The following is a 26431-nucleotide window of genomic DNA, read 5'->3' as shown; positions in this document are numbered from 1 at the left end:
AAAAGGAAAAAAACAAATGACTACAAAAACCAGGTACAGACCTGCAAAGAACCAGTCTCATCAGTTTTCATTTACATTCTACTTCTCTACAAAAGCTACAAATATCTATAAGGCAGCTCTTTTGTCACTGAACATTTACTCCCACTAGTCCTCCTGGCTTAGATAAAAAGAGCCATGACAGCTTATCAATGAGTATATTGGGATGAGCTGGCAATCATGCATTATAACCAAACAGGAAGAGAGTACAGAAGCTTCTCTTCTCTGCTTCACATGAATTTGGCAACTAAAAGGTTTACTAAAAAAAAAACTTAGCAAAGAAAGGGTATCTGGCAGTCATTTAGCATCATCTTTCCCCAACTAAACACACCTCAGTATTGTGACCACAGCATATTTTCTTTCGCCTTTCTTTTGATTTATCTGATGTATTTAAAACAATAAAAGGTGTATCCTTCTGGGTAGAGAGTTATTTAATATTAATCACCGTTTTCTTTGTAATATCTGCCTCATGACAAAAAATGTTTTATCAAAGACTTCTACAGCACATCTGCCAACTCCACTTTCACAAGGAATCTTAGAGATTTGATCCACATCATCATATTTGAAAATTATATATAAAACCTCTTCAAATTGTATCTTCCATTTTATTGGTCAAACTGAATCTTTAGAAGTTTTCCATTAGCTTAATAACTGATTTCATCAACTGGCTGCTCATGTCTTTTTCTCTGAGCAATATTTGTAGATTATCCAGCTATCAAAATGATTTTTAACTAGAAAATTTTAGTAAGAGGACCATTATCTAAAAGCCAACAAACTGTAAATATCAACTTATTTCTGAATCAAGCAACCAATGTCCTAAACCACACTATAAATAGAGACAGCCATCTGTCTGATTTGCCCCTTCTCCTTATTACTTTAACTTGTCTGTCTCCAAGGGCACAATCTTACCACACAGCCAGCCTGGTTGCACTGCCTGCCTCTTGCCTCAGAAAAGCAGCAGCAAGGGGCAAGATGATCATTCATGACCCCCACTCCCCATTCACCCCAGAGAGCTAGCATTTCTGAATCTGACTTCCATAATCCACCTCATATTATTTCTATCACATTCCTTCTATTAGAGTTGTTTGCTACCACTTAAACACACTTGATTTCATCTCATTAACTCTTTCCCTATCATTTCAGGTTTTTGTTGTTTTTCCTTTTGGCACGGTCTTACATGGAATATTTTTAACAAAGTTGCAGAAAGCCAAGCACATTGTATCCACCCATTCTCCACTATTTCCTTGCAAACTTTTTCAAAGGAAAGTGTAACCAAGAAAAACAATTTTAATGTAACCCTATCAGGTCCCACTACTCCAAACCAGTCTAGTCTATTACTCTTAAGAAACAGTTATCAGTTAAAAGAAACAAGAACTTTAGTAGTGAAGAGGTCAAGAGCTAGAAAATTCCTTAGCAGGATACAGGGTGCCTATACACGCTTTTACAAACAGCACAGCAGTTTGTTGCTATTTAGAACATTTGTAAAATGCGGGGAAATGCCAAAGTCTGCCAATCAGCATTTTTTTGCCAGAAAAATGTTTGTCAGTAGCAAAACTTTCCACAACAACATATGCATTGCTTGCAAAGACAATATTTATAGTCAAAACAAAAAACATACATATGCATACACACACTCGCCTTCCAAGCTCATCCACCTCAGGAGAAGCAGAACTCAACAATTTTGTCCCATGCTGGGACAACGAAGTGCATCAGCAGCGCTCGGCTCTAAGGGATCCTGGCTGCAGGGGCACAGCCCCCACTGCTCTCTCCCAAGGGTGGCAGATGACAAATTAAAAGTGGAACAACACCAACAACAAAGAATCATCGACAAACAGTCAGAAGATGTTAGGGTTAAGGCAAGAGACTGACATGGAAGGCATTTTAAACCCTGCTTGCCTCAAGTGAAGATACAAATTTCAGTGCCTTGCATATGCATTTGATCAAACTCCTGGGTATTTTGGGATGGGATTGTCCAATACATAATGACAACTCTGAAATGCCTCAGAAACACAGTCCAGAAAAACACAGAATGAAAAACATTGTAGTTTAAAACTTATGCAGAACAGAAAACCCTCTCTTGTCAACTCTCCCAAGCAGCTGCTAGAAGAACCTAAGAAAACGAAAACTACTCATTTCTGAAAAGATATGAAAATAAATGACAATGTCATAAAACACAGTTTATGAATAATAAACTGAGGATTAATAGCATCAGTATTTATTCCAGTGAATTAGTTCACAGAGCACCATAAAAGTTTATTCTTAGGATAATTTTTCAATCTGCAGATGTCAAAGTACCATAAACAGAAAGCAAGCATTGAAAGTGAAATATGTAATTAGCAGATAAGCATCTAGAACTCTATGAATTTGTTTTCATTCTGATTTGAAATACACAGCTCATTAATGATACTTGCATAGATGTACATATTGAAATCCCCTTTCACCCTGAATGAGGAAGACTATATAATAGAGGCAATAATGATTTTAAAAGATTCAAGAAAAATGATTAGAAAATCAGAGTAAACATGGATATCTGCCAAGGAAAGCAAAATATAGACACTTGATAGGAAGAAAAATCTTGGGAAGGCAGTACTAAACCAGCAACTAAGAACAGAGTAAGCTGCCCTTCCTGCCAACTCCTGTATGTTATAAACTCAGGCATTGTGTCACCTGAACAAACATCACATAATGCATCAGAAAGGTACTCTACCTCAATATCACATTTAGTCCCCCACAATTAATTAGAAGGAAGAAAAAAATGATGAAGTAAAAACAAGCCCAGAGGGGAAGAAAAGGAAGATAGGCAATCATGGCGGGACTGACATAGAGAGTGTTTTTTGGAGACAGAGAGACAGACAGACAAAAAAAGAAAGAGAATAGCTTAACTGATCAACCACCATAGAGCAGAAGCCAAGCATGGTAACACTGTGGCATAAAGCATTTGAAGTATTTAAATATTTTGGCATGTAAGAAACCGTTTACCTCTAAGAGACAACATGAATTGCAGATAAAATTTATGGAATACTAAGACAACCATACAAAATAGGTCCTCTGCTACACAGCCTCCCAAGACAGTGGATAATCTAACATTTAAATTTACATGGGCTGGAAGACTAGTAAAGTACAACCAGGGGCACTGTATCTTTCATCTCAAGAGAGAGAAACTATCCAACCTCACATTTCCATTATTTTGTAAAGCTCTTCTAAATATACAGGCCAACAAAAGGCTTCAGAAGGAGCACAGAACCAGTTTTTAATTAATGCTGCTCATCCCTCAGCTGTACATGTACAATTTCTAAAAAGCATCCTGTAGCTGCTGAACCCCTAACACAAACCTCTCACATGGATCAAAGAACATTCAACTGCAAATGGTCACAGCAGATGCAACGCCTGATGACTACAGAGGCAGCCAAGAATTTTGCACCTTTCTGAACATGACTCTGCAGCAGATAAATGCTGTTACTGCTTCTGGCAATGCCAGCCACAGCTAATTATAACTTTATTGAGATGTTTTGGCAAGAGCCAAAGGCGTTCAAGCAAACAACTTGTAATCGGGTTATCTTCCCAGTTCTGCCACTAATAACACATGACTCTGGTAAATAGTTTAAATGCTCTTCTTCTTTCCTCCTCTCCCAACCATAACACTTACCAAGCTTTTGAGGGATACTTGGAGGAGGACGGGCAAAGAGGAATAGCATGCTAGTCTCTATTGAAGGGCATTATAAATATGCAAAGTGTTATTACTATCATCACACTAGCAGAATTTCTTAGGTTCTGTAAAAACAGATTTCTCCAAAGCAATTTTTGAGACCTGTATCAGCTACAAAAAAAAAAAAGTCAAGATATTTATGAGACTACAGTAGAAATGTGACACATGATGATGTTTTCTCAGACATAGCTAAACTTCCTACACAGCACCCAATATTTTCTACATAGTATTTACTTGAAGTAGTTAACAGAAATACAATTCATTTACTACTAAGTTTTTCACTGAACCATTTAAGTTAAAATAAAAATTACTCTTCTATCCTCATGACCACTTCCTTTAAATTCCTACAAGGGAATCATCGGCAAATAATGTCACGTCTGTCACACTTCCCAGTTTGATGTTAACGTTTAATTGCATAAAAAGTGCAATTAAAAAAGATTACTTCCTTACTAATTAAAAAAAAACCAAACAAACAAACCACCGAACACAACGCCAGAGAGGTGGTTTGCATTGCTAAACAGGCTCAAGACTCTCTTGACAAAGACAATATTTTCAAGGAAAAACACCGGGGTGGGGAAGAAAAAGAGAGATGGACAGGAAGCAGGAGACAAAGAAAAAGAAGCCGAGCAGACACTTTTCAGTCTCAAACGTGGCCAACTAAGAGCCAAACAGCGGGCTGCTGGCGATGCGGGCAGCGTTGAGGTTTACAACAGGGATTTCCTCGTAAACAGTGCCAAAGAGGAACAACAACAACGGCCGCATCCTCGAACGCCAGGAAGAGCGCAACGCGCCCGGCGCCGAAGCACCTGACGCCGAACGCTGCGGGGCCAGCGGTTCTTTAACCACGAGAATCCCCCCATCAGCCCGTTAATGAGCGCGACTGCGACCCGGTCCCCCAGGGGGCTGCGAGGCTCGGGGCGGCCGCTGCTGCCCTGCCCGGGGGGGAGGGTGCAGGGACGGGTCTCCCGGCCCCTCGGCCCGCGGGGAAGGAAGCGCCGCGTTTTACCTGCAGCTCCGCCCGCTCCGCCTCCCACTCGGCGCGCTCCGCCTCGAAGCGGCCCCACTCGTGCTGCAGGAAATGCAGGATGCCCGGCACGCTGTACTGAGCCCGGGAAGCCGACACCGGGGCGGCGGCTCCGGACGCCGAGGCTCCCCCGGCTCCTCCTCCGGCCGCGGCCGCCGCCGCCGCCGCGGCCGCCGCCGCCTCGCCGGGCTCCAACGGCGGCCCCCCCGCCGGCGGGGACAGGAGGAGGGCGTTGTTGTTGTTGTTGTTGCTGAAGAAAACGCCGGGCCCCGCTTGCTCGTCCATGGCCGGGCCGGGTCCGCCGCGCTCGCCGCCCGCTCCCCGCCGCGTCCCGGCAGCAGCAGCAGCAGCAGCAGCTGCAGCAACAACCTGGGCGCGTCCCGCCCGCCGTCACCGCCTGACAGCCGCCCCCGCCGCGGCTACGGCGGCCCCGCGGGGACACTGCCGGGAGGCGGCTCGCCCCGCGCCAGAGGCATTCTGGGAAATGTAGTTCTGCTGGGCGGGGCCAGAGAGAGACTCGTAGGATGGTTTAGGTTGGAAGGGGCCTTAAAGATCATCCAGTCCCAACCCCCCTGCCATGGCCAGGCACACCTCCCACCAGACCAGGCTGCCCGAGGTCCCATCCAACCTGGCCTTGAACACCTCCAGGAATGGGGCAGCCACAGCTTCCCTGGGCAACCTGTGCCAGTGCCTCACCATCCTCATTGGGAAGAATTTCTTCCTCATATCCAATCTAAATCTTCCCCTTTCCAATTTAAAGCTATTACCCCTCATTCCATCACTCCACGCCCTTGTGAAAAGTCCCTCCCCAGTTCTCTTGTAGCCTCCTTCAGGCACTGGAAGGCCACTATAAGGTCTCCTCACAGCCTTCTCTTCTCTAGGCTACATCTTCCCCCTTCCAAGTTCATACTATTCCCCTTCATACTCTCACTACATGGAAATCCCTCCCCGGCTTTCTTGTGTTCTTGTCTTCCGTTCCTCTGATCTCTTTGCAGCTCTTCTCTGGGTGCGTTCCAACAGTTCCATATCCCTCTTAAGCCTGGGACTCCGGAGCTGGAGGCAGCACACCAGGTGGGGTCTCATGAGAACAGAGTAGAGTGAGAGAATCACCTTCCTCACCCTGCTGGCCATGCTTCTTTTGACACAGCGCAGGATACGGTTGGCAGGAAGATTTCCCTAATCAACTTTTTTCACCTCTTCACTGCTCTTATTTCGAGGAAGGGCATTGCAGTGAGTGAGCCTCATCCCTACCCCCTGCCATCCTGTGGTACAGACCAGCGAGCCATGACAGGGAGCAGGGGGCAACAAACCCCCAGGTCCCAATGGCTGGGAGGGTGTCAGAGACCGTGGGCAGCTGCCCTGGCTCCTGCCCCACAAACCCACAGCAGGAGGGGCAGCGCAGCTCTGAGCAGCAGCGAGAGCATAGATTAATCGCTATCTCCACCTCAGACCAGGATTGAAATGGTTTTGGCACACTGGCAGGCTATACCCAGGACATGGAAAAAAAAGGCTGGTGTCTCAGAGTAGTCCCACAGACTTGGGTCAAGCCCTGCCCTTTCACCCTCAGCGTTTCTGTTTCGACTCTGTTCTGAGCCTTGTTCATTGTCAAAGCACCAAACACTATAAATCCATCCCCGGATAGGATGAAACAAAGAGCAAACCAGCATTTTTCAGGAATTACCATGCTGCAAAGAAAGGGAAAACAAAATACCTAGAGGCTGGAGGCAAAGCCCTGGGCTGAAGGCACAAGCAGCCAGCAGCACTGCTCTCTCTCACTTGTCCCAAAGTCACACATGAAGACAAAAAGTTAGGCTGTGCTACATCCACTCTAATGCTGGTGGCTCGATGAAGACAAACACACTACCTGCAGGCTATAGAGCAGGGCTAAGCGCTAGCAGCGTGTGATGGACAGCGTGCAGACACTGAGGCTGCTGTGGTAGGGTCACTATGGTACCAAGAATGGGTCCCACTGCCCCTCACCGTGCCCAGGGCACAGCAGCAGTGCCCCACTGCTTGCTCAAGCAACATTTCCTGCTTCCTTCTGGCTGTTCTGAAACTATATTCACCTGCTTTGATAACTCTGCCCTCAGAGCTTAGTGTTGTGGTTGCTGGAGGACCTCTTCACACTTTAAAGAGGGAAAGACAACTGAGACACCAGAGAGCAGAGGGGAACAGGAGCAAATACACAGAAGAGGGAGCATGCTCTGGGGAACCTCGGCAGGGAACTGTGGTAGAACAACAAGACTCACTTAGAAAGGAAGGAAACAGCAGAAAGAGGAAAGACGTGAAGGGGAAATGGAGCAAAGCAGCTACATAAGAAAGCACGTTAAACAGGCCAATGACAGAAAAAGATGAAAAGGAGGGTGACAAAGAACAATAAGCACTATATGCATTTCAAGTTATTTTGTGGTTTTTAATCGAATGAAATTTGATGCCAAAATATTACATAACCACATGGTTATACCTTTAGTGTCAGGAGCAAGCAAAGAAACAAAGGAGGACTAGAAACTGGGGAAGGACGTGTACAAATGAAAGTTGTGCATGTTGTATATAGTTACACACTATACAAAGAAAAACCTCTCCCTTCTCTACCTCTCTACATCTATCTAGTGCCATTTTCCCTTCCACCACCTTTTTTCTATTTTCCTACAGACTTCTTAGTTATGCTTGATTTCTACACTTCCCTCCCACAATTTTCTGAGTTTTCAGAGATCTTGTAAACCACAGTCCAACCAAAACATAAGAGTGCTGAGATAAAATTTAAGGTAAATAAAACCCGATTATAGACAAAAGCTTTCCAGCAAACATCAAAGCCATTAATTACTAGACTACCCGGGGGGGAATCTAAAACAGGTTATAAAGTTATTTTCTTAGTTTTACTTGCAAAATTTTTGTGTTCAATTTTGCACTGAGTTTCTTCAACATTTCCTCTCAAATATAAAACAGGTCCAGAACTTCTGAGCAAAACAGCTTTGTAATGCTGGAAACAGTTATTAGAAAGCGATATATTTTAATTTAATTCCCCCTATATATGCAAAGATGAAACGTTGTGAAATTACTTCCCTCCTCATGTCCAACATATTTGTTTTACTTCTGCACGTATCTTTACTCCTGCAAAACAACGGAACAAGACAGGAAGCTACCATCTCTATAAAAAAAAATTTGAAAGATTAAGAGTATGCACCACTTGTTGTGTCCTCACTTTAGTATTAAAATATTCACTGTGAAATAAAAACTTGTCCAATTTTATGCTACATATTCTGCACACACCAAATTCAATAGGGCAAAAGAATCTTGTCCCCATTTTGCACAGGTACTTAAAGGGTTATGTAAAGTTTTCCTTATGGGAAAAGAGAGACTAGGCCAGTGACTACACAAAAATAATGATCTACAAATATTTCAACCAACTATGAATCACATTCAATTCTACTTACTATCCCTTTTTTATATTTGTGCTGAAGTAGCAGCCTCTGAAATATGCATTTTTTTCCAGAGTATCTATAAAAGCATCAGAGATGAAAATCAACAGGCCTAGCTAAGGCTTCTAGTCACGTAGCTTCTCTCTATAAAGCAACATATAGAAAGATCCCTATAGAAGCCCATAAATTCAACAGCAGTGCCAAAAGAATCATGTAAGCCAGTCTTGTATACACAAGAAAACACACAGTTCATGCACTTATGCCAATAGGCACAGTGAGATCTGGCAGATGGACGACACTGGGAGTCACTGGCCCTGTGCTGTAAGGTTAGCACAGGATCTGAGTTCTAAGCTCCAAAATTTGCTGAGCGAGCTTGGTCTGATGTGAGGGAAGCTACATCCTTTTCAAAAAAGAAAAGCCCAGTAGGGGAAGAAGAAACTGGAGGAGCCTGGCTCTTGCTCGTGTTCTTGCTCCCTTAGTCTGTATAGGTGCAAAGCGCTCAAGTAATTTGGCTCTGCAAACTTTATCCACTAAGACTAAAATATTGCAGGAAGGCTAAGTACCTAGGAGCCTAGACAAAGAGCAGAGCACTGAACCATCATATTCAAACAGTGTCTGGCAGAAGACTGCTAATACACAACACCTTACAAGGGCCAAAATCACACTTAGAAAAATGCAGATAGTAGGCAGCTCTACTTATAAACTCAATTTACAATGCATTCTTTCAAATTTATCTCAGAAGAGATAGGGGATTAGATTCTTTGCATCCTTTATTAATTTTCAAGTATGGAAAAGGATCTGAAAGCAATATACACCACATAAATAAAGACAACTCATTAAGACAGCATGCTTGATCATTCACCTTGAGAAAAGGTGCAAATTTTCAATTCTTTGTTGTTCTTTTTCATGCAAGCTGAAATGATCTATAAGGTCTGACAATCCCCTTCCCTATTTTGTTCTTAAAAGGAAAAAATATGTAATTTTACAATTGAAATTTTGCACAGTACATGCTAAGTACTTTGTAAGTTTCCCCTCTCCCCTCCGTCCCCACTCAGAGGTTAGCATGCTGGCACAACAGTAAGATAACAATCACCAGATTTCAAAAACCACTCAGAGGTTTGGGGTAGCTTTTCAAAATAAATAAAACTATTTAGTCAGAGAATAAGATTTTTTGGTGGATAATTTATAGCACAAATTCATAAATATGATCACATTCAATTGCCTAAAAATGTATACAAATAACACCACTTCCCTTGTAATGCATGGATTTCAAGTAATTCCACAAAGCTCTATTAGACAGCCTTTAACATACAAATCACATAAAATTACAGACATATATGTAGTAACACATTAAGGATAAAGTAATTCTTCTGACTACTTAAAGGTCCAAAAATAATAAAAGTAATTCAAAAAAAGCTAGTTTTCAGTTTAATTGTTGGGGTGGAATGTACTGTGGGTGGTGGTTGCCTAGCAGCTGCTTTGGCTTTGCTGGCCTGACTTGCTCGGACAGCAGTCTCTAGACGTGTTTTCAATTCAGGAGCAGCTCCCATTACTGTCTTGAAAGCATGTGGGTAAAGTGGACCAATGTGCATTAGAGTCTGAAGTGCAAATTCATGGAGATCTTTAGATGTTGCAGATGCAGAAGCAAATGCATTTTCATTCAGTAAATAGGAGATCAGAGTCGGAACAAGAAGGGCAAGCAATTGGACTCCTAAAAGTGAAAGAAAAAAACCATAATGTAATGACTGCATCAGAGAAGAAAACTAAAGAAAATTAATTGTATCAGTTAGTAGACCGATAAGGGTAGTTTTGTTTTCAGAATTGACAATAAACACTGCAATAAAAAATAATCAAGAATAACAACTGAACTGTAGATGGTTTCCTGTCCTTAAGTCACTCAAATCTTTCTTAGCAGGATTGTATTTCAGTCTTGTATTATTGTTCATCACAGTTATTTTGTTTCGACACTTCTTTATAGAAGCCTTTGCACCATCTGACTGCAGATCATTGATAAGAGATTGTGAAATGTAGAGTGCCTATTATATTAAAAGATTTCAAAACACTGTGCAGACAGACAGAAAACATTATTCAACTTAATCCAAGCATCAGCCTCCCCAGCAAGCATAATACTTATCTGCTATGTTACTGCATTCTGGAAGATCGCAATCCAAAAACTAGCATTGCCACTACAGTTGTGATAGCACGACCTAACAAGGCCACAGCCCCAAATGGCACAAGGATCAAAAGGCTTAATCTTCAAAACAAAAGTAGCTAATCTTAAGCAATAGGCCTAATTTTGTAGCTAGTAACGATACAAGTATGCCTTTGAAATGCGTAACCTGTTAAGTGTAAATTTTAAGCTCAAGGAACTTAAATGGTTATTCATTCATCTAAAATTTTGTAGGTTATCAAGATCATTGATGATTTTCCCTTAAAGGTTCTTACTAAATTAATACTCATGAGGTGACTGTCTCCAGCCAGTATTAGCAAAAAATCAGATGTTTTGCTTCCCCATGGCTTTTTAAATCTCATTTTACATACGTCTCAAGCTACTGTGCCAGAAGCAGAACAGGTCTCAAGAAAGTACACATTCAATGTCTTACCATCAGTGAAGAGAAATACCTACAGGGAATATGGGGAGGCGGGGGACAAACCCAAGCAAAACCACCAACAGTAATATTTCTACAACAAACATTACCAGCATTTAAAGCCAAATGTCTGCAGAGTATGTCTTTAGAAAACACAATGTTTCAGTTAGAGAATATCTGAACTTAAAGATAAACTATAAATATTGTATTCTATTTACTGAAGCAAACAAGAGAATCAATCTACAATCAAGATATCCTGACCAGAAAAGTTAAATTTCTTGGGCTTTTTAGATAAACTTTGTTGAGTTACATCGCTCACTATTGCAGTTCACATTTAGAATTTTTTTTCCTTCAATCACTAGAAAGGCAAAGGCTACAGTATATCATACTGTATGCTCTATACCAGTCTATGTATATGGAAGTTCTAGCAGTGGAATCATAAAAGTAGGTTGCACAGACACAGCCTGTATGCGACTACACCATCAAGTTCCTAACTGCGAGATTTCTGATGTGGAATATTCTGTTTTAGGATTACAAGTTTCACTAGAAAAACTAAATACTTACTATTCTGCTCCTCACCAAGAGCTACCAATGTTTCAAGGACTTTAATTCCTTCCTGGACTGCTAACAGCTCAAGGTTGTTGTTCGGACGGCTCCTTTCCACAGCTTTCAACTTCTCAACCATGATAGGGGCCAATGAATGAATATACGGAGTTGACAGGGCACGATTAGTGTGTTGGAACACAGAAAGGAGAAGCTGGTAACACTTGGCTTGAACCTAATCAAATCAAGATAAACACATTGTCCTGAAAGTTATTTGTTAACTCAGGGAATTCTAATAAACTCTGTTATCTATGTATGTGAGATATGCATGATACCAAAAAAAAAAAAAAAGATGGCTAAAGGGGAAGGAAACATAACGAACAAGAGGAAAGCAGCAACGCAGCCCATCTGCTAAAATAACATTAGCCCATTTTTCAATAAAAGGAACACCAATTAGAAAGAAGAGGCAGGTAACAAATAGTAGTAACAACAGGAGAAACTAAAGGCATAGTTAATGTCTCACAAATCAGTCACACAGGTCCACAGAGAACTATATCTTCAAGCCACAGAACTACCAGCACTAACAGGTCTGTCTACAAAATCACAAAATGCTATTCCAAACCAGCCCATAAACATAACTCAAATCAAAGTGATCTTATTGCTGTAAGATGAGCTAAGGCTGTAGCCAAAAGCAGCAGGCCTGTCCATCCTTTCTTCTCATTCTCCATCTTGTGCTGATAGTAGCAAAACATATACATGCAGCCGTACACTGAGATGGAACACAGAACCCTCTCCTTGTCTTCCTCATATTTTCTTTTTCCCTTCTCTCTCTTTTTTCTGGAAAGCAGGCATTATTAAAGTCAACATTTGGGACAATCACTTACTGATCATCTTATTTAGATGAACTTAGGAACGTGTTTTATTTAAGCATACAAAGAGTTTCCTCCAAATTCCCCAAAAATAATCCAGAACTTTTGAAAAGGTAAAACTCGAGAACAAATACGAGTATAAAACATTGCACATGCTTTCAAACTGCACTCAGGTCTGAAAAGCATGAGCACATGCTGAACAGAAACATTTTAGAGGAAGTATTATTGAACACAATGATCTGTGAGGGAAATCTGGGGTTGACAGGACACACAGAAGTATAAATAAAAATACTGAATAAAAAATTTATAGATAATAAAAACTCACAGTAAGAAACTAAAAGTTATGCAGCTCGGATCACTGTTAGTTCACTAGTATATGGCTGCAGGTTTCCATGGAATTATATTTTCAAGGCCTGAAGTAATAATGTCTTCTAACACCATTTGTGTTTATAACAGAGCTCCACAAAAGAACATTTTCTCCTAATGACTTACTCAGCATCATTTATTATTCCTCTGACTCTCCATAATATTCCAAATAGATCCCTTCTCTTTCTTTTTACGTTCTTCAAACTTTACTCCTTCTTAGCACATATGATTATCAGTCTTCGAAATAAGGAGTAAAAGCCTCTTTTCTTAGGTACACGTGTAACTTCAGTAAGAGTTTTATGACTGCATCTGACAGCAGAATACCATCCAAGCTTCTTTTGTTCCATGTATATAGTAGAAAACTTTTTACTATTCTGCATTGACAGAAGTCCAACAAAACTCATGTGAGGTAAAGTCAGGCTTGTTCAAAGCATGCAAGGCACATTTTCATGTAAAACTTACCCATTAGCACCCAGTATCAAAGGTTTCTCAAAGAAGTTACTTTGTTGGAGTAAAATGAAATTGAGCTCACCAGCCTTCTGGTTATTACTATATACATATCTAACCTTCCAGACTTTTGCAGGTGGTAATGGTTTCAAAAATGGTGTTTCTTATGAGGCAGCAGTACTTCTTTAGAAGAGTTTTCTCCATAACTGGTTCGATGACTTTTGTACAATCAGTATAGTGCTTTTATTACAAACAGATGGCTGTTTAGTTACTGACCCCAACAAGAGTTTTATATTAAAAAAACTAGAATGAACACACAACAAGTACTGCAGAGTATACATTCTGCACATCAGCAAGGACAGTGGACACAATCTGGCTGCTGTCAAAGCATTCTCTCTGAATTACAAAAATAGTAGTAAATTCCGGCTCACTGACAGCTTTCCAGCAGGGTGATGGACAAATGAGTACTTCTCTCACTGTTCATATGCTTACACAAAGAAGACAAATTAAAGGGCATAAGTGGAATCAGGAGACAAGACAATTCATAATGTGTAGATGTTCTGATGGTGACCACAGAAACTACATTTTTGCACTACTGAGTTTTGCACGGACATGTAAAATAAACACAGATTTTTCACAAATATAAAATTCATAAGAAATATGGGCTGTATATTTATCTGCATAAAAAGTGGTTTAGTTTGTATGATAAAGGATCAGCATTAATATAGAAATGTCACCACTCCCTGGTAACCAACTTTTTGATTTGCCTTCATTTGCAACCATTTCATTTTCACATGTTGAAGATTTTTTTCCTTTTAAAAAGCTGCGAGTCAAGAATTTGGCACAGGGTCATGAAAATACATTATCCAGAAGCACTTAGTTTGGGTTGTTTTACTCATTGAAGAGTTTCTGTAATGCACTGTTGAAAATTCTAGATATTTTGACAAGCAGTATCCATCATTGAAGTAAAGGCATCGCAAAGCATTCAGGAAATATGATAAAAATATAGCAACTAGATTTTCTCAGCTACACATCATTCACATTCCCATAACATGAACTTACCCAAGGATCACAGGAATTTAATGCACTTTTAAATCTGCTCATACATCCATTTTGTAAAGACTGCACTCCAATTATTTCAGTGCTCGCTGACCAAAGGAAGACAGCAATAGCTGTAAGTATGCTTACTTCATCAAGAACAGGCTTAGAGGCTTCTGGAAAACAAACACACTGTTAGCGTACTCCAAGAATGGTTTAGAATTTATTTAGTAAGAGGCTATGAACACAGATAAACTTACAAAGAGGAAATAAATGTACCTGCAATTATTTGAAACTGCACGTAAGTATGCATCTACTTATTACAGAATCATTTTATCATTAGACAAAAAGGGAACAACTCTATGGTAAAAGCTGTTTTAATAAAGTCAGTCAACCTTTCCGAAACTTAAATATCAGGGAACAAACATCACCCATTTCTCTGACCAAGCCACATTTTTTGTTTTCAATGTGTAAACAAGAGAGAAAAAAATGTATGGGTTAGATCCTTTCCCCATTAAAAATATACTTTCTGTTTTTTAATCTCTTCAGCTGATACAGCAGAGTAAGAAACTGATATCCAGCGTTGCAACAACTTTTACTTAACACGAGGTTTCACATAACAGACTACCTGATTTGACAGCTACCTGTTACCAGTAAGCAGTCTTATTTTAACCTGTCCTGCTTTTCAAATAGTAAGCATTTCACCCTGCACAAGCTCTGCTTTCACAGATATCATACAGAAAAAAAAATATTTTTATATATATACATACATATATATATATATATATGCACTTCTGCTAGTTTTGCTAGCCAGGTTTGCTCTGCTCTATCTTGAGAGGCACAAAGAAACAGTAGATTCATAATCAGTAAAAAGAAAAACAGTATGGCTGTCCTTTACAGATGTCAGCTAGTCACTCAATTGCTTTAGCCTTGATGTGAAACCTCACTTCAAAAAACTAATCCAAGTCTTTTAAGTGAGATACATTCTTAAAAGAAAAATAAATTTAAAATTTGTTTTATTGAATTATGAAACTTGAAATCATATGCAGTAGACCTTCCTTAGACTCGTGTGTCTGATGTGTCTCATTCCACAAAAGAATGGAAATGAAACACTCTTCGAAGAACCAAGAAAAAATTCTGAAGTCCATAAAAAAACCCCTAAAATCAGTAATATTTCTGGAAAGAGGGACTGAGAAACCTTCACAGTAACAAAAGGCTGGAAGACAAGAGCTGATGTGACAAATCAAATCAGAAGTTTAACTTGGTTAATGCAAATCTACTCATCCCTCCCTTCAGACATTTTCAAGATCATTTGCAATTACCTACTCACTCCCTATCTTTCACATGAGTAACTCTATTCAAGCCTCTCTTCAGACTCTATAAATGGCTCCTTGGGGATGTAATGGGATGTTTTTTGGCTGAACTACCTTTATGCAAATGACAAATCTTTGTGTCTCTCTTTTGCTAACTATGCAGCTGAGACCGTATATCTTTTTTGCTTTTCGAAGGACAAAGCAAAGTACAAATGTGAACCAAGAGAAGTAGTCTGCAGTTCTCTAAAGAGACAGAGCTGACATCCTGCTGGTGCGTAACAGGTTTTTTAGACAGGGGTAGGATTTTTTTTCTCACCACTGAAAGCTTGTAATAGGACTGTGAATATTTCACTCCGGTATGAATCTTGCCACAATTATCCATTGCTGTCTTCATACTCACTCACTTTAATGTTCACTGCCATTAAGACTATATGAATCGTGCCAACAAACATGTAGAAGATACATTGATTGCTATTTTTCTTGAGGTTTAATTTAAGGTGTTGAATCCATGCACAGTACCCAATTATAGTTTCAGTTCCTCTACAAACACTGTTTTGGCAACTAAAACCTCTTTTACTTTAACTAGCAAGTATTCTGTGGAAAGAGGAAAGGAATGGTGGGGAAATGATAGCTTTCTTGGGCCTTGCCAACATGCCTAGAGTTGCCAGTAGTCACAGAAACTGAGGCTTAGCCCAGGAAGTAAAGTGAATTCAGCTTGGAACTTGTTTAGATTTTACTTGTGAGACATTCAGCAGATGTCAGAAAAAGCAATTGATATCAGAAGGCAGATTTCCAAGTTCCAGAAACAAGCCACTAGCTGAAACTACGAAGACTGGTAAGGTCAGCCTGAGGAAAATCTAAAGCATGAAATAATCACATTGTAATGGGATTCAAAATGGAAGAGGGAAGTCTGAACTAGTAAAGAAAAATACCCTATGGAAAGGACCTGGGGGAGGCTGTAAGATCAGCTAAAAAAAGATATTTCTAACTGGAGGTTATGATCAATATTGCCAAAGAAAATAGACCAGCCAGGACAAATCTGCAATGGGAACTCCTGAGATGTAAATCTCTTTTCTTAAAGGCAATGCCATGCACGTCTTCAATGCAACCTATTAAGTAACTCTAAATAGTTATATGCTGCGTGCACTTAAGTCTTTCTCCGATATCAATTTTACAAGCAATTCATCATCTCTTTTAATCTCCAACCCTCACACATGAAGCCTATTAAATTACAGGCAGATACAATATTTGCCTTTTCATTACAGCAAAACCCATTTCTCATTAATTTTAACTTCCCTGCACCGGGAAACCACTTACCAGGCTGAGAGTATTCCAAGACAGATGCCAGAGTGCTGCGGATAAGAGTTGTCCATTGTTTCTGAGTTTTATCAGTCTTGACTGTTGGGAGAGTAACAATAGTTTTTATCCCTTGTAGGGCTGCACTGACTGGAGGTGGGACCTGATTATCTGCTGATTTTACTGCTGTTTCTTTCAATACTCTTGTAATCAGAAATAGGATAGTGGGTAAGATTGTCATACATCCTGAAAAAAAAAAAGGGACAAAAAAAAGACAATAGAATTTCTGAAGCCCATTCCAAGAAGTGTCACAGATAACCTCTCCAGCTTTCCCAATACGTATATATATGGCTAGAAGGCAAAGTAGACACCAAGATAAACTGCAATTCGGCTAACAAGTGATATCTGCCATTTCATATTTTATCACCAAATTAATTCATCAGTACTACTGAAGTGCATATGATACAAGTCATACAAGCCAACACTTAAAGTGCTGCTGTCAATTCAGCAATGATGATTCAGCTATTAAAGTCTTGCCCTGCATGCTATACATGGTATGTATCATATTAAACACACACAGATTGTTAAACATCTTAAAACAGGATCTGCATATTGCTAAGGTCCTATAAAATAAACAAAAATAACAGGTCTGGAAACAAGTATCCAAACCAAGTTATTGCACTTTCAAAGGAAGCTGGTGTGTGGTACAAGCCCCAGAAGCAAAGTAAGGAAGTTACTTGGATGTCTCACGTTCTTGGCAAAAGTTGTCGCCATCTGGCTGCTCTACAAAGGAGACAAAACAATACTTCTAGTGCATTGCTTTTCTGAAGAAATCCATACCTATATACATGTTTTGTGCCACCAGTCCTCCAGATACAGATTAGGCATACTCAAGAAATATTGGTCAAGTAACACACAACCTGACTTCAGACACATGGGAACTTTATCTCAGGCTGCCCAGAGAAATTGTGGATGCCCCATATCTGAAAGTGTTCAAGGCCAGGTTTGATGGGGCTTTCAGCAAACTGATCTATGGAAGGTGCCTCTCCCCACGGCAAGGGGCAGAATTGGATCTTTAAGACCCTTCCAATCCATTCTCTGATTCTATTAGGAGGAGTTTCAATAACATAGGTAGACTAAGTCTCTATAGGACTAAAAGAAGGATGCTATTGAGTTTAGACATGTAATATCAATTTACAGCTCACTTCAGACAGTCAAGTTTCTTTCCTTATATTTTCTGTGCCTCTTTTTCCCACATCTGTGGAAACACACATCCTGCTATTTTCCTACTTCCAGGAATGCTGTGAAGATAAATACACAAAGTAGAATAATTATGACTGGAAGAAATTGCTGGAGATCATCTAGTCCAACTCCCTTTTTCAAAGTAGCAGTTCCTCTATATCAGAGGAACACCAGTTGTAACTGGCCTCCAGCTGGTTAACACCATTTACCACCACTCTCTGGGCCCGGCCATCCAACCAGTTTTCCACCCAGGAGAGTGTGCGCCTGTCCAGGCCAGAGGCTGACAGTTTCTCAAGCAGAATGCTGTGAGAAACTGTGTCAAAGGCTTTACTGAAGTCCAGGAAGACCACATCCACAGCCTTTCCCTTGTCTGGTAGGTGGGTCACCTTGTCATAGAAGGCGATCAGGTTAGTTTGGCAAGACCTGCCTTTTATGAATCTGTGTTGACTGGGCCTGATCACCTGGTTCTCTTGCACGTACTTCATGATAGCACTCAAGATGACTTGTCCCAGCACTGAGGACAGACTGACAGGTCTGTAGTTTCCTGGATCTTCCCTGCAACCCTTCAAGTAGATGGGCACAGCATCCGCCAGCCTCCAGTCCAGTGGAACTTCCCCAGTCAGCCAGGACTGTTGGAAGATGATGGAAAGGGGTTTGGCCAGCACATCCACCAGCTCCCTCAATACACTTGGGTGGATCCCATCCGGCCCCACAGACTTGTGGGTGTCTAGCTGGACAAGCAAGGCCCTAAACACCTCCTCTTGGATCATGGGAGCTTTGTTCTGCTTCTCTAACTCTTGGGTATGTACACACAGGGAACAACTTTCCTTACTATTAAAGACTGAGGCAAAGAAGGCATTAAGTACCTCAGCCCTGTCCTCATCCTTTGTCACAGTTGTTCCATTTGCATCCAATAGGGACTGAATATTCTCCCTGGTCCTCCTTTTATTGTTAATGTATTTATAGAAAGATTTTTTTGTTATCTTTCACCAACTTGGCCAATCTGAGCTCTAGTTGGGCTTTAACCCTCCTGATTTTAGTTCTGCACAATCTCACTTCCTCCCTGTAGTCCACCCAAGACACCTGTCCCTTCTTCCAAAGGTCACAGACATTCCTCTTCTTTTTGATGTCCCTCAAGATCTCTCTGCTCAACCAAGCTGGTTTTTTCCCCACCGGCTCCTTTTCCGGAACATGGGGACGACTTGCTCCTGAGCTGTTAGGATTTCCTTTTTGAGGAGCACCCAGCCCCCATCGGCTCCCTTGCCCTTAAGTACTGTCTCCCACGGGACTTTGCCAACCAACCTTCTGAACAGTCCAGCGTCTGCCCAGCGTTTGATGTGACTGTTCTGCTAACCCCTCTCTTTACCTCACCTAGAACTGAAAATTCTACCATCTCATGATCACTTTTTCCCAGGCATCCTCCAACCATCACATCCACAAGGCCTTCTCTGTTCACAAACAGCAGGTCCAGGAGGGCACCTTCCCTTGTCGGTTCACTCGGTGCCTCCCATGCACTCCAGGAACCTCCTATACTGCTTCCTTTCTGCTCTATTGTACTTCCAGCAGACATCCAGAAGATTGAAGTCTCCCAGGAGGACAAGATGTAGCAATCGTGACACTACTCCCAGTTGTTTATAAAAGAGCTCATTGGCTGTTTCTTCTTGGCTGGGTGGTCTATAACAGACGCCCATCACAATATCTGCCTTCTTGTGGGCTCCTCTGATTTTAACCCACAGGCACTTGATCCCATCATCACCATGATCGAGCTCGAGGGTATCAAAGCACTCTCTAACACAGATGGCAACCCCACCACCTCAACTTTTCCTTACGTTACTCACTGGAAAAGCCTGAGTTCTTAATTGATTTTACAATCTAAACATACTTTTCAATAGATGACCCTTAAAGTACCTCGTAAAAATATATTTACCACTCATACTTGTTTTGTTGTAATAGCTTACCTGCTGGAGAACACAAAGAAGGCAGGTCAGACAGTATAGTAACAGCGGCAGCCACAAGACGAGCACTTTCCTCAGAGAGGTGGGATTTAGCAGCAATGTGACTTGGAGAATCTGACACTTTTGAACTCAGATGGGGCATGTGCCGTACTAGGATAAACATAAGCAACTCCATGGCTGCAAAGACTAGAGATTTTCCAGGCACAAGACCACCACTCTCACCTCCCTCTCCTAAAGCAAGAGGATCTTCTTTTTCCTCAACATCATCTTCATCTGTAAAAAAGGAAAGAAATGTCTGAGCGGTCAATTAAGAAAGATTTCAGAACAAAGATTACCTGAAAAACTCTTTAAAAAAAAGAATCAAGAAGACAAAGTTATTTCAACAGGAAGATATGACAAACGTGGCTCATATCAAACTAAATATTTTAGACAAAATGATTTAAAGGGGTTTAAAATGCTTCAGAAGTATTGTGACTGCAGCAATACTTATTAAAGATCCAAACAGAACTAGGAAAAAAGTAGTAATACTTACACAAAATAAAAATACAGTGATTATTTTGCTTCTTTTAAAAATGATTGTAAAATTAACAGCAATGACTGTCAAATAAATAGGAATGGCAATTATTTTTTTTAATTTAATAGCTCTTAAATGTTCCACCCTGACAAAATTCCAGTTCAGCCTAAATTGATTATGAAATAAGAGAACAGAAAAGCATTGTAAGATTCTGTGTCTGAGTTCATGATTTCAGTGCATGCAGTTCAGAAAGTCTCTCTTAAGAATGGCAGCTTGGCCAGCTGCAGTCTTTCCTTCTCCCATTAAACAGCAACAGAGATTCAGTAAGTCAAAGCTGGCCTGAACTACCCCTATGGAGCTCCTATGAATTTAAATGATTGCTAGTGTTATCACATTCACTGATTTGAAAAATGCAACTTAATGGGCCTACAGTAAACAATCTCATTAATTCATATGAAGGAACAGAGCTTGTATTTTTAGCTGTGCTGGTTCCTCAAGTTCCAGCAAAATCCTCTCTCTGTTTCTATGTGAAAAAACAGGCAAAAGCTAACACTCATTTTTTTCCTCAACAGTATATTGTGCCAGACTAAGCTAGTTTTCTTTAGTAAAAGAATGCTCTTTGGGTTTTACTTTACTTCTTTTTGGTAAAAGAAAACACGGCAGACCTAACCTAACCAGATATCAATGAACTATTTGCCAGGTTGCCATTTGGAAACTAATTAAGCTGGCAAAGATGGAAGCAGTACATCCAATGTGAGATTTTTAAATGGTGAAGGGATGATTGAACAGGAAGATGTTCTGTTAAAAGGAAAAGGTTATAAAATGTACCTCAGAAAGTAACTTTCAGAGTGATGCTAATACCCTTATCAAGCATATTCTAACACAAAGTACAAATAAACTCATAGAATATGCTGATGAAAAGCCTAAGCAAAAACACCAGAAACAAAAACATCATACCAGAAGTAGAAATAAAAGAAAAAAGAACGAATTTTATTAAAGCTCTATAAAAGCCAAGTAGAGGAAGGATTAAGGTATATTATCTCAGAGAATCTCAGAAAAATTTAAGTTGAAAGGGACATCTGTAAGTCATCCAAGTCCAATCTCCTGTTCAAAACAGGGCTAACTTGAAAGCTAGAGAAGAGACGGTTGCTCGGGGCTGGTCCAGTTTTTAATATCTCCAAGCATCAAGATGCCACAACATCCCTGGGCACCACTCCCATGGTGACAATTTTTTTTCCTTGTATACCATTTGGATTTCCATTGCTGCAGGTTGTGTCCATGGTCTCTTGTCCCTTCTACCATATGTCTTTCAGAAGAGACTGAATTGGTTTTCTCTTTAAATCCCCCTTAGGAAGGGAGATTGCTATTCTATCCCATATAAACCCTCTCTTTTGCAAACTAAACAAATTTAGCTCTCTCAGCCTCTCCTCATGTGTCACATACTTCACCTCCCTAAGCAGCCTAGTGGACCTCCACTGGACTTCAATTTGTCAGCAGGATCAGGAGGAATAGCAACAAAAATTAACTACACTCTACTACAGATGCATCTTCACAAACTCAAGTTGAAAGGAAAATCATATCCCTTAATCTACCAGTCATGCTCTTCTAACGCAGACCAGTAACAGTCTTCAGCACTGCACAGGCACAGATTCACAATCAATTTGTTATCTGGCACATTTGCTATCCATCCAGTCATACCCCCGAGATTAAACCACTGCACAGGGTTATTCAATCCCAAACGCAGGATTTTGTATTTGTCTTTGCTGAACTTCAGCAAGTTCACAGTCCTGCCACTCAAGATTCGCCTGAAAGGCAGTACTGCCTTCCAGTGTATATATTACTTGGACAATCCACAAAGTTGCTGAGGGTGCATTCTGTGTCCTATCATCCAGGTTGCTGATGACGATGTTAAACAGCAGCAGACTCAATATTGAACTCTAAGGAACAGCAGTTGCAACCAGCTGCCAGTTAGACTTGAATCACGGAACTCCATTCACACCCAACAGTATAACCAGTTATTTGCCTACATTTCAGTCTATGCCTCTCCAATTTGACAATGATACTACAGAGTACTGGGTCAAAAGCCTTGCAAAAGTCAAATATCAACCATTCTATCTTCATCCAAAGCCAGTTATTTCATCACAGAGGGTGATTAGGCATTATTCGTCTTGCTAAGTCTGTGCTCACTATTTCAAATCTCATTCTTCTACTTCATGTACTCACAAGTGGTTTCCAAGGGAATTTACTCCAAAACCTTTCAACATACACAGCTGGCTTACTGGCACATAGTTGTCCCCAAATCAACCTCACATCTTCACTTTTTGAAAGTTAGACATAGCATCTACTGTTCGCCAACACTGGAGAGCTTTCTTGAGCAACACAGCTTTTCAAAGATGATTGTAGCAGCATTGGCATGTCATCAGCCAACTCCCTCAGATGCATCTCATCTGGTTCAAGGTACACCCAGCTTTTAACCAAGTTGTCACTAACCTGATGCTCTTCTACTAGAAGTAGCAACTCTCTCCCCTAAACTTGCTCAATCCACATGGAGAACTAAGCAAAGAAGGTAACACTGCCTCATTTCTTCCCCTGACACATCTTCCCTCAGTCTTTTTGCTGCCAACATATGTACAAAAGCCCTCTTGTCACACTTGACATCCACCACCAGTCTCGGCTCCATCCAGATTGTGGCTTTCCTCATTCCACTCCTCCACCACACCTGAGCAGATGGCTCCAGCAGTCCCCCCAGCAGTTTGCCCCAGCTTCCACCATGCATACACTTTCTTCACATTTCAGCTCAGTCAGGAGCTCCCATTCAGCCAAGTTAGCCTTGCTAACTGCACTTTTGGATAAGCTATGTTTTGTCACCAAAGATGAACCATCTCTCTGTGCTTTGCCCTTCTGGGAAGCTTATCACAAGACCTCTTCTGCAGGCTCCCTGCACAAGTCCAAGTCTGCTAAGTCAGGCCAAAGCTTTTGCTCTGCTACTTGCTTTCTTCATTTCCCTCAGGATCATGAACTCCATTTCCTCATGGCTGCTACAGCCACAGCTACCTTCTGCATTAGCGAGGAGCAGATTCATTAATTATCTCCCTTATTTGGGCTGTCCAGCATCTGGACTGAAAAAATTTGTGCCTCATACACTTCTAAAAGCTTCAGATTGTTAGCATCCTGTAGTGTTGCTCTTCCAGGACTGGATATCTGGAGGGTAATAGTCTGTGATTAGTAACAGTGTGTGATTGGAAGGCTTCTTCCAGTTGGTTTAATATGGCTTCACCCACTTCCTCTTCTCAATTAGGCAGTCTGTGGCAAACAAGAAGAGAGTACCCAACCGATATCATCCTTCACGTCCTTTTAGTGGTATCAGTTCTGACTTGTTCGAAGAGGGATGGCTGGCTTGGATACCTACCCTGACAGCTTGCTCCTCTTGCTGCCAGATCTCTATAGAGCTCTCCAACAAGATGTCTGGAGATAAAGACTTCTGTTGTCAGAAGTGACAACCTTGCAGTCTCCAACAACTTGGTGGTAGTCCCATCCTCCAGGGCCATACTGTGGCAGGGCCTATAGCTATCTGTCCTTCTGTGACTCATGGGGCTTGGGCTCCTGCACCTGCAGGATCTCTATGAAGAACGTGAAATTCTTCCATCTGCCTTTCTTGACACTACACAGTCTGCTCACCTTCACATACAATTTCCTTCACATCTCACAGGTGAGACCAATATCACCTCCAGCCCTGGTTGCACAGAGAGCACCTGGAGGACAGTCACATCCAGGACTTTGATCTCAATTTCAAGCCAGGTCATTAGACCTCTGATGTGCCAGAGGTGACTGTTCCTCAATCAGCAGACTTGCTGTATGTCACTGCCATCATTATGCTGACTTGAGCAGTCTTGCAGAGGCTTGAGCAGTACTTCTGGGCTGCATGAGCATGTATTTCCATGCCAACTGCCTTGCTCCTGACTGCACAGCCTGTTCCCAGAGCTCCTTGTTGCTGACACGCCCTGAATGTCAGTGAAGTAAGAACCTAGATGCAAATCTGCTCCACTTCCTGACAAGATCTCCAGGGCAGGAAACTTTTCACACTGGTTCCAGCAGCAGTTCACTTAACACATGAATGCCAGTTGTGCCAGGGATGCACTAAGAGACCCTACATTGGGGGCTGAACCATTAAATTTCAGAAAAAAGTAAATGAAGTGCTAGAACACAGTCAATTTAAACTAATGAAATTGAGAAAGGTATAGTAAGATCTTAAGTTGTGTGCTGAATATAATTTTCATCACTCATATTCAAGAAAAATTAACAAAACTCTTGACATGAAAAGAATAACTGCTAGAACATTCATAAGAAGGAAAAACACTTAAGAGTTAAGAAATTGGCAGGTAGAATTATGAACACATCAAAAGTATCTGTGGAATAAACAACACTCTCCTCCTCATTTTAAGCATGCTCTAATGAATTTGTTTCCCAAAATGAAAACCTGTTGCTTATTTACTCTGCAAAGCAAGCTGTGTTTTCAAAATCTTACTTAGGGTGTTCCTTTTTCCCTGCAAATAGTCTTGAGCTGCTCTTACTATCTGCTGGACAACTCCTGTAACCAGCAGCTGGACCGAAGGAGGATCCCAGGTCAGAAGAAGTCGGTGAAGCACGCTCAGGAGTTCAACACCAAGGAGCTACAGTGAAACAAAACATACATTAAAAAAATTAATCAGGTCTTAACAATTCCTAATTGTTATGTCACTTGCTTATGATGAGCAAATACTTTCCTCATGAAAAAATAATTACAGCTTTTGTAATCATCACAGATGAAAGATCAAGACCTAGAAAAAGCTGACTACTACAACATGCTTATACAGTACCTGATCCTCTGCAATATGGATCCTCGCACACGGAGAATCCAATAAGGTATGAAGTGCTTGTAAACAAGATGTAACATGCTCAACAGGCTCTTCAGGTCGCGGGGAACAGAGAAACTGTATACTAACACCTGAAAAGAGCAATAATTAAGAAGAATGTTCATATCATCATAAAATCAAGTTTTCTTTTTCAAATTTCTTTTTAAGTGCAGTAGGTTCTTAACAACTTCAGAAAGATAAATGTTTTTCTCAATTCTTTTTCCTTTAGAGGAAAAGAGAGTTTATGTATTGGAAATAACAGAATTATATTTGTTTTCCTTTCTGCACCATGTCCTCCCCAAGGTTTGGTAGGAAAAATAATGAACAGTTACAGCACGTATGTTATCTTACTGGTACTGAACCCTCAACTCGTAACTCTTACCCAAAATTAAGTGCATTCGATCTCTGTTTATCTCCAGCAAAGATTTAGTGGTAGGTGGAGTTCCAGGTGTCTGGTTTAACATAATGGATGTAGCACATTTCTGTGAACTGGGCGTTGCTGCAGCAGTCTCTTCTGCTGATTCTGAGGCATTAAATCCTGTACTATTCAGCCAAAGTGCCACAGCATGTAATATGGGAGCCCAGGAGTTTCGGTAATGCAGTCTAGCCGTATCAATCGTTTCTGGAGTGTAAAATGCTCCCCCTATCAGCAAAGCAAAGGTAAATTCTGAAATTTTCTGCAAATAACAGACAAAAAGCATATACTCTAAATTTATTAGTTTATTTATTCTGGGTGATCACGTACATATCCAGATATAATCCTTCCTAGTGACAGTGCATCCCAATTCTCCTTATGAAGGAGTAACACTAGTACCTCCCCTAAAAAAGTGCAATGGTCACAATGGAACAGTAAGCAGAGAGCCAAGAAGGCAGGCAAAGCCATCAGATCTTGCAGCATTTTTCATGCAGAACACTCATTCTTAGCTCAGTATAATATTATAAGACAGCATCTCAAGGGCTACGCTTTTTTTCTTACAGTAAACATCTTTTTGCATGCGATATCAAAGTATTAGAGATATAGAAGTATTCTTAGTTCTACAAAGAGTTGGTTCTAATGATGTTCTAATGATGTCTGTGGTTCAGATAAAGAATATCTTCACTGCAGATTGAAGGAAAAAAAGCACTAACTTCAAACACACATTCCTACTACATACAGGCAGAAATTCATCACTTGCATAAAAAA

The 26431-nt window shown here is 40.8% G+C and overlaps 2 protein-coding genes across 6 annotated transcripts in view; both read right to left on the bottom strand.

Moving 5' to 3' along the window:
- Positions 1 to 5109, bottom strand: part of STRN (striatin) — a 75982-nt gene extending 70873 nt beyond the window's left edge. For 4 of the 5 annotated variants that reach the window (XM_069852471.1, XM_069852472.1, XM_069852473.1 and 1 more), the window contains exon 1: positions 4749 to 5109. In XM_069852471.1, coding sequence (XP_069708572.1) covers positions 4749 to 5051 — 303 coding nt within the window. In that variant the 5' untranslated portion in view covers positions 5052 to 5109. Of the gene's footprint in view, positions 1 to 1905; positions 2101 to 4748 lie in introns of those variants that run through there. The other variant, XM_069852477.1, reaches the window with a different exon arrangement.
- Positions 5110 to 8171: 3062 nt separating this feature from the next.
- Positions 8172 to 26431, bottom strand: part of HEATR5B (HEAT repeat containing 5B) — a 54032-nt gene continuing 35772 nt past the window's right edge. The window contains exons 28-35 of the mRNA XM_069852470.1: positions 25631 to 25891; positions 25213 to 25340; positions 24882 to 25026; positions 19846 to 20115; positions 16667 to 16891; positions 14061 to 14212; positions 11338 to 11551; positions 8172 to 9896 (exon numbers count right to left, since the gene is read on the bottom strand). Of these exons, the coding sequence (XP_069708571.1) occupies positions 9592 to 9896; positions 11338 to 11551; positions 14061 to 14212; positions 16667 to 16891; positions 19846 to 20115; positions 24882 to 25026; positions 25213 to 25340; positions 25631 to 25891 (1700 nt within the window). The 3' untranslated portion in view covers positions 8172 to 9591. The remainder of the gene's footprint in view (positions 9897 to 11337; positions 11552 to 14060; positions 14213 to 16666; positions 16892 to 19845; positions 20116 to 24881; positions 25027 to 25212; positions 25341 to 25630; positions 25892 to 26431) is intronic.

Source organism: Phaenicophaeus curvirostris, chromosome 2, assembly GCF_032191515.1.
Source record: "Phaenicophaeus curvirostris isolate KB17595 chromosome 2, BPBGC_Pcur_1.0, whole genome shotgun sequence".
Lineage (NCBI taxonomy): Eukaryota > Metazoa > Chordata > Aves > Cuculiformes > Cuculidae > Phaenicophaeus > Phaenicophaeus curvirostris.
This window is presented reverse-complemented; position numbering and strand designations above follow the sequence as displayed.